Source organism: Labeo rohita, chromosome 12 (genome assembly GCF_022985175.1).
Source record: "Labeo rohita strain BAU-BD-2019 chromosome 12, IGBB_LRoh.1.0, whole genome shotgun sequence".
Classification (NCBI taxonomy): Eukaryota; Metazoa; Chordata; class Actinopteri; order Cypriniformes; family Cyprinidae; genus Labeo; species Labeo rohita.
In genome coordinates, this window is record NC_066880.1 from 26,939,012 (window position 1) to 26,952,958 (window position 13,947).

At 35.7% G+C, this 13,947-nt stretch overlaps 1 protein-coding gene across 1 annotated transcript in view; it reads right to left on the bottom strand.

Annotated features, from left to right (window-relative positions):
• Positions 1-13,947, bottom strand: part of kansl1a (KAT8 regulatory NSL complex subunit 1a) — a 28,438-nt gene that overhangs the window by 11,166 nt on the left and 3,325 nt on the right. Inside the window, exons 2-4 of the mRNA XM_051123859.1 lie at positions 11,415-12,812; positions 734-875; positions 458-612 (exon numbers count right to left, since the gene is read on the bottom strand). Coding sequence (XP_050979816.1) covers positions 458-612; positions 734-875; positions 11,415-12,742 — 1,625 coding nt within the window. The 5' untranslated portion in view covers positions 12,743-12,812. The remainder of the gene's footprint in view (positions 1-457; positions 613-733; positions 876-11,414; positions 12,813-13,947) is intronic.

The following is a 13,947-nucleotide window of genomic DNA, read 5'->3' on the forward strand; positions in this document are numbered from 1 at the left end:
AAAAGAAAAGTAAGCTTAGAGCACTGGTGTAAGTAATGTTTATTTATTAATAGAGCTGTTCAAACAATTAATCACTTCCAAACTAAAAGTTTTTGTTTATATATTTGTGTACTGTGTATATTTATTATATGTATATAAAGACACACACATACAGTATATGTATTTTGAAAATATTTACATGCATTTACATGTATATATTTATATTATATATAAATATATGTAATATATAAACATAACATACTTTTTTCCAATGTACATGTGTGAATTTTTTATATAAATAATAAATATACACAGTACACACACACATATTATGTTTACAAAAACGTTTATTTCGGAGGCGATTAATCACGCTTAACTGTTGCCTACCACTGTTTATTAGTGTAATTTGAGGACTTCGCCTCCTCATTTCAGAACACCACTGCACACCACTGATAGATAATATTAAATTTGTCCGTACCTAATGGAGACGTCGTTCTCAGATGTATCAGTCAAACGAGACTGGGATTCTGTGAAATTCTGTGATGTTGCTGAGGTCAGGACATTCTCGTTAGTCTCCGTCATATTTGTGCTTCTCTGGCAGGAAGAGGTGGAGTCTCCCAGCTCCACAGGACCCTGCAGAGAGCATGCAAAAAGCTTTATACACAGCCGAATTCCCAATTCTAAACATTCCTGAACCTTGGATGCTGTCTTTGTCTCATAAGACAAACAGAGTAGATATCAAGCATCTGCTAACCTTGCTGGCACGGAGTTGGCGATAGATGTCGACCTGCTGTCGGATGCGATACTCCAGGTCTGATATCTGAGCCTGCAGCCACGTCCAGTGACTGATGATTGTGGCTCTTTCCCTGGCGAAGCGCCCTTCTGCTCTCCTCCATCTGAGAAAGAAAAGTGAACAACCCGGTTAAACATGTTTTAAGTTAGACATCTAGTGGTTTAGCTAACTAGAGGAGTCATTAGAGGGTTATCTCTGTTTACTTCAGCTGGCTGTGACGACAGTTAAAACAAACAGGAAACCCTAAGGATTTTTCTTTCTGACTTTTCCAGCCCTGATGGTCCAGATTACAGAAGATATCAGTCATCTTGATTGTAATGATGACGTTTAACACATAGAGGGCACTGCTAAACACATTCAGTGCCGAAATCCATCTTGACATGTCATTTACAGTCTCCACATTATGAATCATCTCTTTTTTTAAACACAGTCAGTAGAATGACAGTGAAATGACACTTGTCAGCATGAATTTAAATAACTTTCTTTGCAATCTAGAGATGACAGGAAGGGGAAATACATCTAGGAGTGGGTGATACAACCAGAATATGAATATAAATAATTTTATTTCCTGATAACACTGTATCATAATATAATATAGATTCGTTTTTGCTAAAAATAAGATTGCTACAATGCCAAAATCTAAGATGACATTCAAATTTCACAATTACACATTCCACACAATACTAACCTAACTAATATAGGTAAAAAAGACATACAAATGGTCAATAATAAAATAAACATTAAACTAATTCAAAGCAATAGAACAAAGATACAAATTAAATAACGAGCGGACTATCAAACAGAAGTTAAAAATACTAAAGAAACTAAATATAGTAATTAATTCTCTTTATCTCTTGTTGTATGATTAATACAGCAGGACGTCATTTAGACATTACTTCGTGAGTTTTTCATGGTTTAAGCACAAAAACTGCAAAAACGAACTCAATTCTGTACTTAGAATGTGAGAAAGCCTGAAAATCTTCTTAAATGTATACCAAAATTAAAAAAAAATGTCTGAAAAAATGTATGTCACCCACTGCCATGTAAGACCACAACCATGATTTGCTGTTAATAGTCAGTGGTTTTAATAGCATAGCGGAGGGTAGGCAAAAATGTGTGCTGCGCAAGGTGTATTTTTGTGTGATGGTCTGGTGTTGTGACTACAAACGTGAAACTGGTTGCCCATACTGGTCTATCAGGGTTTGTGTGCAGTGTGAGCAGTACACCCTACACAAAAGCACACCACCATCTCATGACAAAGTCCCTCTCAGCACATTCCCACAGCGTCGTGCCTCGACCCACAGAGAGAGCACGCCCTCACGCGCAGCCACTCACATCTGCCCATGTGGAACCCGGCAACTCGCTGAGACAAGATAAATAGGGGGAAATTCACACAAGCACCACTGAGCACTATGAACCACCATCATACTTGAGATATTTAATACTATCACACTGCTCTCTGGAATACTCTGTTCTGATTGGTCAGACTCAGGTCAAATATTTTTGTAAGAGGATTGTTATAGTTAAAACATAGTTAAAATGTAATAACCTAAAGTTCTTTCAGTTTATCAACTTCTCAGTTGGTTCAGTTTATCCTGAAGTACTAAAACCAATCAATAAAATGAATATAAACTATACAGACATTTTAAAAAAAACTAACAGAAGTAACATAAATCAAAGAGTAACTACAACTTTAATTGAAATTAAAGTGAAAACAGGGAATATATAAATGAAATCCAAAGAAACCAAGTATGTAAATAATTAAATACATTAGCACGATAATATACATGATATTATCGTGCTAATGTATTTAATTATTTACATACTTGACCATCTCGCATGCTAATGATAGGACCCAATACTACTGTAGTGTATTATTTACTATTATTTCATACGAATACAACTGGAGTTATATTAAAATCCTGGCACTCCCAAGCTTTAGAATGGCATAGACGGGTTTTCTCCTCATCAGTCCAAAACAAGTCCAATAATATGCATCCATCCATAACAAAAAGTGCCTTACACGGCTCTGGGGGGTTAATGAAGGCCTCCTGTAGCAAATTGATGCGTTTTTGTAAGAAAAAATATCTTATACTTAAAAATGTAAGAATCATTTTAATCTAGCTTACACTAACAGTTGTACACGGAACTTGCTTCTTTGACAAGGGGTGTGGCAGTACTGAAATACCGTCTAATCTTTTAGCCAATCACAACACATCTCATTTTTCAGTAGGCGGGCCTTCATTAAACCTGGAACTAATCGAGCCTTATGTGCCAGGCTGTACTGTCATAATGTAAATTATGTTGAAAATGCGAAAATGCGTTTTTTCGAACCACCAAACATGAAAGCATGTTCTAGTACACCCCCAAAACAAAAACAACAGCCTTTAAAATGACTTTAATTTTGTAATATTGTCGATTAACTGTACATTAATCACTTCTATGTAGTATGACTTCAAAAGCCAGGCCTACAGAGGGCGACACCGAGTCCTGCTACAAATAAAATGACCGAATTATTAAAATGACCGAGTTTACTAAAACAAATTTTAGTTGTGTGATTTAACATCATGCTCTCAAGCAAAAGCATAAATTTAATACTGTCACTAACAATTATTTTGGCAATCGAGTAATCGGGCGATTATTCTGACGATTAATCAAGTATGGAGATAATTATAATAATTTTGCGTGTGTGTGGTAATAAAAATAGATCTAGGCAAACAATAGCCTTTAAAATTACTTAAAGTACATATATAATAGCAATGAGGCAATAATTAGTTCAAATAAAGTATCAAAAGCAAGTACTCGTATTGTTTTATTAAACAAAACTTAAAATACATAATGTATTATAAACAATAAAAGTACTGAACATTAAAATAAATGCCTGTAGGGGGCACCAACTGCTTGACGAATGTTATTACACTTTGCGGCGCAATCTAATCCTTTTTAATGTTGACTAAACATTTAATGTCCAGTTAATCTTTAATATTCGGCCATATGTGGACATCAGAATGTGTAAAGTGGTTTGAGCTTTTATTTTGAATCGCGATGAACTGTTAGCATTTTTAAAAAGGTGTTGATGTATTCTCCTGTGTTTGCATAGGTTTATAAATGTGTAGCGTCACCCATCATCAGCGACTATATTCACTATATAACAACTGCTTAAAGGGATAACTCACCCACAAATGAAAACAGCCCTGAAGTTGTTTCACATGTTGGTAACCAAACAGTTGACAGTAGCCACTGACTTCCATACTATGAAAGAATATCTTCTTATGTGTTCAACAGATGAAAGAAACTCATACAGGTTTGAGGGTGAGTAAATGACAACAGAATTTACATTTTTAGATGAACTATCCTTTTAATTGTTGTCATTCGTCCATCCAAACGTGCACGTGTGCTTTTGGACGACGGGGCGAGCGACAACAAAGGAGTCATCCTCCCGCACTGCGCCTGCTGTGAAGTGAATCATCTCGTAATTGTGTTTCATAAATCACATTGGGCTGATGGAGGGAGTACAAAGACAGAGTCGTTTAGCATAAATGTTCTGCTGCCTTTGTTCTTGGGTTTCAGACTGTGAGACGGAGGGACTGGATGAACCAAAACACAGATAAATACCAGCCGACTGACACGCTGGCTTAGCAAACTGTTTTATATGGAGCCCTGCCTGTTATTTTTCACTTGTGTAGATCAAGGGTTACACTGTATTTTAGGTTAAGGAGAAAATGAAAGCAATTATAACAGGGAGGAATGAACTTTTATGATATGATAGTGTGCTTAGTAAGTGATCTTGGTGTCTACTGCCTGCATAAGCAGTTGCCTTTCAAGGCAGCATGCTAACTGAAATAAAACCTGAATAAATGAGTCTGCACGGGAGACTTGACTTGCAAGTGATTATGATATAGCTCTGGAACAGAGCTGCAGGTAGGGCTGTGTGATTAATCAAATTGTAATGGAAATCACATTTTGGCTTAGTGAAAATTGCGGTGTTTGCAGTGTTATTATATTCTTGAATTTTAATTTTTATATTATTTTTGTATATTTAATTTTTTTAATTGCTTAAAATCTAAAATTTTAAATGACTTTTTAAAATCCTTTTTTGGTATATTTCTGCATTTGGGGAATTAACTAATTACAAACTGAAATAGTTAATAATAATAATAAAAATACTTTTTTATTTTACAGTTAAATAGTACTAGTAATAATTCTAATGCTTTTATTTAGTAATTTTTATATTTAGTAGTAACAATAATAATTTTACTAATTTTTTCTATTATTTATTTTATTACTTCACAATAAATTTTAAATCTCAATTTTTAATCAGAAAAATCGCTTTTTGTATTTTATGTTTTTTGTATATTTCTATACTTGGGGAATTAATTATAAATTGTAATAGTTAATAATAATATAATTTTAATTCTACAGCTAAATATTACAATAGTAGTAATTCTTATTTTGCTTTTATTTAGCTTTTTTTTTTTACTCACTGGTAATAATAATCATTATATTTTATTTTATTGAATTTCAATTTTAAATTTGTAATATATATATATTTTTTTTTACTACCTTCAGAAAAATAGTTTTTTTTGTACTTATGTTCCTTTGGGGAATTAACTGTAATGTAAATTGTAATAGTTAATAACAAAAATATATTTTAAATTTTACAGTTAAATATTACAATAGTAATAATTCTTACTTTGCTTTTATTTAGTAATTTTTATATTTAGTAGTACTCATCTTTAAATTACTATTTTAGTAAATTGTATATTATTTTATATACATTTTACATTATTGTCTTATTTTTATTTAATATTACTTTACAGTAACCTTTAAATCACAATGTTTAAGTAATTCATTTTATTTTTATTTATTTACTTTATTTTATTTATTTATTTTTTGCATTTATGTTATGTTATGTTTATGCTGTAAGTGTATTTAGAACAAAGTGCAAATATATGAATCAGAAAGAATCCACGCAAATTGGATGCATATTTTCTACGGGGGACGAAAGCACAGCTGTAATTCTTGACTCATAACGCGAAGGCGCGAGCAAGGACGAGAGCAAGAATGGAACAGATGGATGGAGAGAAAGAGAGAGGGGGGATAAATAGAGAAGTATGTGAGGTGGTTAGGCTTGGCAGAGAAATGCAGAGGAATTATGAGGGAAAGATGGTGAAAAAGGGGTGGAGGAATGCAAGACGAAAAGAAAGAGAGCGTCTGAGAAAGTGAGAGAGGAAAAGGTTACGTAACACGAGTGGGCTCGGCTCAGACAGGGAGAATGGGAGGAGGAAGAACATAAGAGGACAATGGTGAAGAAAGACTCCAGAATGAAGAGAGAGACAGACGTGATAAGACAAAAGAACAGAAAAAAGGAAAATCTTGAAAGTCCTGACAAGTTTTTATGATGGTTGCCAAACATCTAGGGGCATCCCGGGCGAGCCCCCACTTGTTACGCGCGCCTTTTAAATCTAGGAGTAAGAAGAGGTGTGTAACTATAATAGCGGGGTGAGACTGAGGGAACTGCCGTCTCCAGGTCCCAGGGCATATACACAAAAATGCTCAGCAACACCAGTTGCAAAATAGAACAAGATATTTTATTAAATGGACTGTGGGAAATAATCAAAGGCTTCAAGAGGAGCCAAAACAATAGTAGTATACTTACTAGGTTTTTTTTTTAAATAACTTTTAAAAATAAAATAAAATAAGAAAACATATAATAAAATACTATTTTATGTTTATATACTATTTTACTATGACTCCCTCTCTCATTTAAATCAAGCTTCTGTCAAAAGTCAACAGCAAATTTAGGGATATTATGAATGGCTGAATTATTTTTATGTATACACAGATGAATACACAGAAGGATTGAATCTGGCTAGTTTATATACACCTTGCAGAATCTCCAAGATGTTGATTATTTTACCAAAATATGAGAGATCATACAAAATGCATGTTATTTTTATTTAGCACTGACCTGAATAAGATTTCACATAAAAGATGTTTACATATAATCCACAAGAGAAAACAATAGTTGAATTTATAAAAATTACCTTGTTCAAAAGTTTACATACGCTTGATTCTTAATATTGTGCTGTTACCTGAATGATCCACAGCTTTGTTGTTTTTTTTTTTTTATTGTTTAGTGATAGTTGATCATGATTCCCTGAGGGACTCATATGCAACTATTACAGAAGGTTCAAATGCACACTGATGCTCCAGAAGGAAAAACCATGCATTAAGAGCCAGGGGTGTATAAACTTTTGAACAGAATGAAGATGTGTACGTTTTTCTTATTTTCATTAATTATCTTTTTTTTTTTTTCATTTAGTACTGCCCTTCAGAAGCTACAGAAGATATTTACATGTGTCCCAGAAGACAAAATAAGTGAATTTTACCCTGATCTTCAAATTCCAAAAGTTTTCACCCCCTGGCTTTTAATAAATTGTTTCTCCTTCGGAAACAAACGGAAGCGTTTGAACCTTCTGTAATAGTTGCATATCAGTCTCTTAGTTGTCCTCAGTGTGAAAAGCTGGATCTCAAAATCATACAGTCATTGTTGGAAGACCTGAAGGATTTTTCTGAAGAACATCAGGCAGTTTAACTGTTCAGAACAAACAAGGAACTAATGAACAGCTATCACTAAACAAAAAAAAAAAAACAGCTGTGGATTATTCAGGTAACAACACCGTATTAAGTATCAAGTGTATGTAAATTTTTGAACAGGGTCATTTTTATAAATTCAACTACTATTTTTTCTCGTGGACTGTATGTAAATGTCTTTGATGTGAAATATCTTATTCAGGTCAGTACTAAATAAAAAATAACATGCATTTTGTATGATCCCTCTTATTTTGGTAAAACAATTAACATTTTGCAAATTCTGCAAGGTGTATGTAAACTTTTGACCTAAACTGATACCGATACTTTTTATCTGATCAAAAAGGCACTTCCTGAGTCGTTTCTCACATTTATGTGTGAATCTCATGACAAGAATATGTTTGGTTAACTGTTGGGTCACAACCGTTTAAAGTCTCCTTATCATAAATGAAATGTATGCATTACAGTAAAAGTCATTGCAAACCTGTATGACATACTTTCTTCTGTGGAACATTAAAAAATATTTTGAAGAAAAGTTATGGCGACCACTGATTTTCATTGTATGAGAAATTTCTTCTTTTATGTTCCACAGAAGAAAGTCGGTCATACAGGTTTAGATGTGAGAAAACAATGACCAAATTTTCATTTTTGGTTGAACTACTCCTTTATATTTAAAGTCTTATTTGCTTTATGCAAAATATCATTTCTTATTTCTTTTTTAATTTGAAGTGAAACGTGACCTGGAGATGTTTTCATGAGATTCATCCACACGACTACCTTCACCAGCCAATAACCGTTCAACAATCTGTCAACATTCTTGTAAATGGAGAATAAACAACTTTTGTTCTTAATTTTTTTAGGGACTTTTTGAGCACAGACCATTAAAACCCATCTCTGTCAAGCACTCCGGCAGCTCTCGTTGGATTAAAGTGGTCTTTAATTGCAGTAAAAGTAAATCTTCCATTTGCATAGCAGCTGTGTTCCATTAAAAGCTTCCAATAATGAGTGTGGGTGTTTGGGATCAATGTCCCGGGATGCACAAAGTTTAAATTCATCTTGATTTAACTGCAGTCAGAGGTCAACAAGCAGCAGTTCCTCATGCTCTAATTTCCCAACCATCACAGCGTGATGTCATAAATGTGCCGAGAAAGATTAGTCAGAGAGCATTGCGAAGGACGAAACGGGGCTGAAAATCACTTATTTGGAGCAGGATCATCACAACACACACCCTGAATGGATTCAAGCATGTGATTGGAGAAACCAGAGCATGTTTCAGTGCACTCAGATTTGACATCCAAAATCTGCATTCACGGATGCCTGATTATTTAGGTCAAAGGTGCAAAGCCAAGTCAGCAAGCTGCTAAATGGCTCCTTTTAAACGGCTTGCATTAATAAATCAACCTAAAATCTTTCCAGCCACTGATCTCCCTAAATATTAAATCAGATAAAATTACATTTAAAAAAAATCCAAACGCAAAAGGATTTTAGCACCTGAATATATGAATATAAAATGCCAAGTTTACCAACATAACAGGTCTGAAATGCATTGTGTTAGGCAATGCTTATCCTCTGCTCTGTATACGCACAAAAACAGGAAGTAGGAACAAGAATGACACATGAAAGTGAAACTGCTTGAAAAAAAAAAAAAAAAAGTTTTTTCATCCATCACCTGTGGTTTACTTTGATTTTAATATTAACCAAAACATCAGGGTTCTCGGTTTCACCCTCTCTATTTTCACCTACAATGAATCAGACTCTCCCTGAGGGGCCAAACAGGAAATTTAACCTCGCTGAAGTTTTCAAATAAGACCACAGCCGAGGAGGACAGCTGAAATGACTTTAGACTAGACTGCGTTATGACAACAAGATCTATGATCTCACTGTACAAACAAGGTCGGACTGGAAATTAACAGCGACTCTCTACAAGGTTCAGGGCATGAACACACAGGCCTACAGTCACAAACATGCCCCCACACTCCCTTGGGACTCCTGTGAACAGCCCACATAACGAGCCTGGTTCTCAATAGCATGGCTAATGGGACTGAATCAAGAAGTGCGTCTCAATTCACATACTTATGCACTTTCCATATATGAGTAGAAAAGAAAAAGTGTACTTTAAATATCTGAAGGATGCAACCAAAAACACTTTGGGCACTGAACTGTTGCAGCTTTTTTACCTAACAGAAAGTGAGAGAATATCAGATTCTGATGCTAGATGACAAAATAGCCTCATAAAATTCAAATACAATATAAAACACAGGATACACTACCAGTCAATGTTTTTGGAGAGTATGAGTTTTAATGTTTTTTAAAGACGTCTTTTTTTGCTCACCAAGCCTGCATTTATTTGATCTGAAATACAGCAGTAATATTGTGAAATATTTTTACTATTTAAAATAACTGCTCTCTATTTGAATATATTTTAAAATGTAATTTATTTCTGTGATCAAAGCTACATTTTCAGCATCATTACTCTAGTCTTGAGTGTCACATGATCCTTCAAGAATCATTCTAATATGCTGATTTGCTGTTCAAGAAACATTTATTATTATTATCAATATTTAAAACACCGGAGTACATTTTTTCAGGATTCTTTGATGAATAGAAAGATCCAAAGGTCAGCATTAATCTGAAATAAAAAGCTTTTGTAACATTATACACTATACCATTCAAAAGATTGGAGTCGATATACATTTTTTAAATAGAAATTAATACTTTTATATAGCAAGGATGCTTTAAATAGATCAAAAGCGATGATAAAGACATGTATAACGTTACAAAAGATTTCAATTTCAGATAAATGCTGTTCTTCTGAACTTTCTATTCCTCAAAGAAACCTGAAATTCTGCTCAGCTGTTTTCAACATAATAGCAATAATAATAAATATTTTTTGAGCAGCAAATCAGAATATTAGAATAATTTCTGAAGGATCACGTGACTGGAGTAATGATGCTAAAAATTCAGCTTTGAAATCACAGGAATAAATTACGTTTTAAAATATATTTAAATAGAAAGGAGTTATTTTAAATAGTAAAAATATTTTTCGCTGTACCTTGGATCAAATAAATGCAGGTATGGTGAGCAGGAGAGACTTCTTTTTTAAAATGTTTTTTAAAGTCTTACTGTCCAAAAACTTTTGACTGGTAATGTACATTGCATAAGCACTGTATACACTCTGAAAAAGCTTCCAAAAGGTTTTATTTATTTTTTTTAATTTATTTATATATATAAATAAATAGAAGAACCATAGAAGAACCATTTTGGGTTCCCCCAAAAAACTTGTAATGAACAGTTCTTTTTTTTCTTGGTTTGAAGAACATTTTACTAATCTAAGAACCTTCTTTCACTATAAAGAACCTTTTGTGGAATAGAAAGATTCCATTTATGTTAAAGGATCTTCATGGAACCACAGACGCCAATAAAGAACCCTTCTTTTTAAGAGTGTAGAGTATAGTACATTACGTGACATTACGTTTGCCCAAAACTGAAAATTTCGAGACTAATTACTCACCCTCTTGTCGTTCAATCCTTTAAGACCCTTGTTCATCTTCAAAACACAAATTCAGATATCTTTGATGAAACTGTTGAATAAAGTCGTTATTTCTGTTTTCTTTGCACATAAAAAGTTCTCGTAGCTTCATAAGTTTACGGTTGAACCACTGATGTCACATGGACTGTTTTAATGATGTTTTACCACCTGTCTGAGCTTTGAATGTGCTAGTTGCGTTGCTGTGTATGCAGAGTCAGAACGCTCTCAGATTTTATCAAAAATATCTTAATTTGTGTTCTGAAGATGAACAAAGTTTTGGACAACATGAGGGTGAGTAATGACAGAATTTTCATTTTTGGGTGAACTATCCCTTTAAAAGTAGTTCAACATTCCGTAAGTAGTTCAAAAACAATTGAACGTTCCGTATTGTAACATACATCCGAGTGCAACAGATTATCATGAAATTAAATATGTAGGGTGTGACTTGGTTATTGATTCGATTTTGAGGTGGATTGGAGTGGATTTCAGACTCTTTCTGAAAACAAATGTTTGACTTACAGTTTAATATGACGCTGTTCAACATCAGCCCTGGCGAGCTCCTCCTCCTCGACGTCGCTCTCTCCTCCCGAACTGCTCTCGGTGGCGTCCGAGTCAAACTGCGCCTCCGTCGCTCTCAAATGCGTGGAGCCGCTGAGATGCAGTTGCTCCAGTTCTGTTGCCACCCTACCGCCCTTCAAAAACCGACTCAGATTATGTGCATGGGAGTCCACGGAAGCACGGGACCCTCTCCACACCCCTGGATCCGCCCTGCGGCTAGATGTCGGGGTCAGAGTGCGGTCCAGAAAGCCAGAGAGCTGCTGTTTGAAATGCCGTTCCACCTGCTTGGCTTGCACCACCTGCAGCCGCTTGCGAAGGCGCAGCAGGCGGCCTTCGATGTCCGTTTGCCTGTGTTGGCTCTGTTGAGCCCGATCCCGGAGCAGAGCCTCCAGGTTGGGAGTCGAAAGGGATGAGTCTTCACGGACTGGGGACGAGCTAAGGGACGAGGGACAGTCAACGACAATGTTGTTACTGTTTGTTTCAACAACCATTGCATCAACAGGACTCCCTGGTTCTGTTTTAACCTCTGTACTTTCAGACAAAGCCGTGAGCTCCGTATGTGAGGACACGCCTTGAATGCCTGGTGGCTTCACATCGCCGTTCTGTCCACCGGTCACAAAGGTACCGACTGACTTGGAGGACACGGATAACAACGCTTCCCCATTGGTGGAAGGCTGGTTGCTGTCTCCGTTCACGGTGGCCACGCTGCCTTTCTCAGCCACGGCAGCGCTAGGTACAGCCACTTTCTTAGAGAGTCCGTTCACAGGCACCATGGTGCTCCCAGCTCCGGCACCGTTGACAAGGCTCTTCAACTGACCTCCGGTCAGCTCAAGCGCGTGCCGCTTGCGCAGCAGGAAGTCACTGCCAGCAGCAGCGCTCGGGAATATGGAGCCGCTCAGCAGGCCGTGGCTCTTCAGCACCGACTGCTTGATGAGGACACCTTGCAGCTTCAGCGACTCCTTGACTTTGGTGGACGATGGTTTGACATCAGAGCACAAGTAAGGTGCCAGCTTGCCCAGAGACGGGGCTTTGGACAGGGGGTCCTGCTCCTGACCCTTGACGTTGTGGTAATGGGCGAAGCTCTGTCCGTCGTCGGCGTTGACGTGACGCTTGCCGTTCGCGTGGCTACCGGCAGAGTCCGAGACCGAATCGGAGATGAGGATGTTGCTGGCGTTGCTGTTGTTCTCGGTGCTGCCGGGGGACAGGGTAGACGAGGGAGAGGCGAGTTTGAAGCGGATGTGGCGGGCTTCGGCTGGGGCGTCGGTCAAAGCGGGCGCCATCGCAGCCATGCAGGGCCGAGGAATGGGCACGGCAGCCTGCACCTCCAAACCTTCACTCCAGCCCACCTACACAGCCTGGCTACAAAGGAAAAAGAGATTTAGCTGACTGCATATACACAGAACATCTGGAAAATTACAATGGTTACAATGAGTTTTCAACCAGAGATAAAAGCCATTTAAACAAGTTCTCTTAATTTCAAACACTTTCACATGAAAATACTAAAATATGCAGTTTGCAAACCATTGCACTTGTGTAATCATCACATGTATAATTATATCCATTTATACAGGCCATTCTACAGAACTTGTGCAAACTGCTGTCCCACAACCAAAAAAAAAAAAAATTAAAAATCTTAGATGTTTATTAAGAACATTCTATTATCTATTGAAACCTACAATAATATTTAAAGTAAGCTTAATATATATCATTTATTAGGTACTTTCAATTGGGAGGTGGCTGTCCCAAACCCTAACCTCTAAATTTCTTATGAAAATGATATTGAAATATTTTTTGGTATTTTTTTCCATTGTTGCTTTTAAAAGTATCTTTATGATTCTTTTAAAAAGTGAAGTTAAAAAATATATATTTATTTTATATTTTCAGAGTATACTAAATTATCGACTAAGATTTTATGAGAGTTTTTGGTTCAATGTATATTCAAACTAATGAATCCTTAACTTTGAAATCAGTATGATCCACATTTCGCCTTTTACACCAAAAAAAGCATTCAAAATACAACAAATCTCATAAATTACATTTGAAATATTGTTAAAAATCTAATTGTTATTTGTTTATACACAGAACACAAAAAATATATTTACAATTTACATGTAAGCAAAATCTTAACAGGTCATTATTATACTATATAAAATATTATATAAGAATTAACTGCACAATTACTAGAAATATGTACCTAGGATTTTACACAATTTGCATACATACAAATTGGAAAAAGACATTTTTTTCCAAAATGTTTCCAACTCTACCTTTGGACCAATATTGTAGAATGGCCCATATACATTAATTGATTAAGAATATTACTACTACAAGTTCTTATCTTAAATGTTTTCTGACAAGACCCAGACATTTCAGCAAACCTCATTTTGTGCCTCAAAATCTGGAAAATAAGTAAAAACCGTGAAACATAACTGCTCCCATATTCAAGCCAGCAGGCCTTCAACAAATTTCTTTTTCCCCAAGCCTATTCATTAAT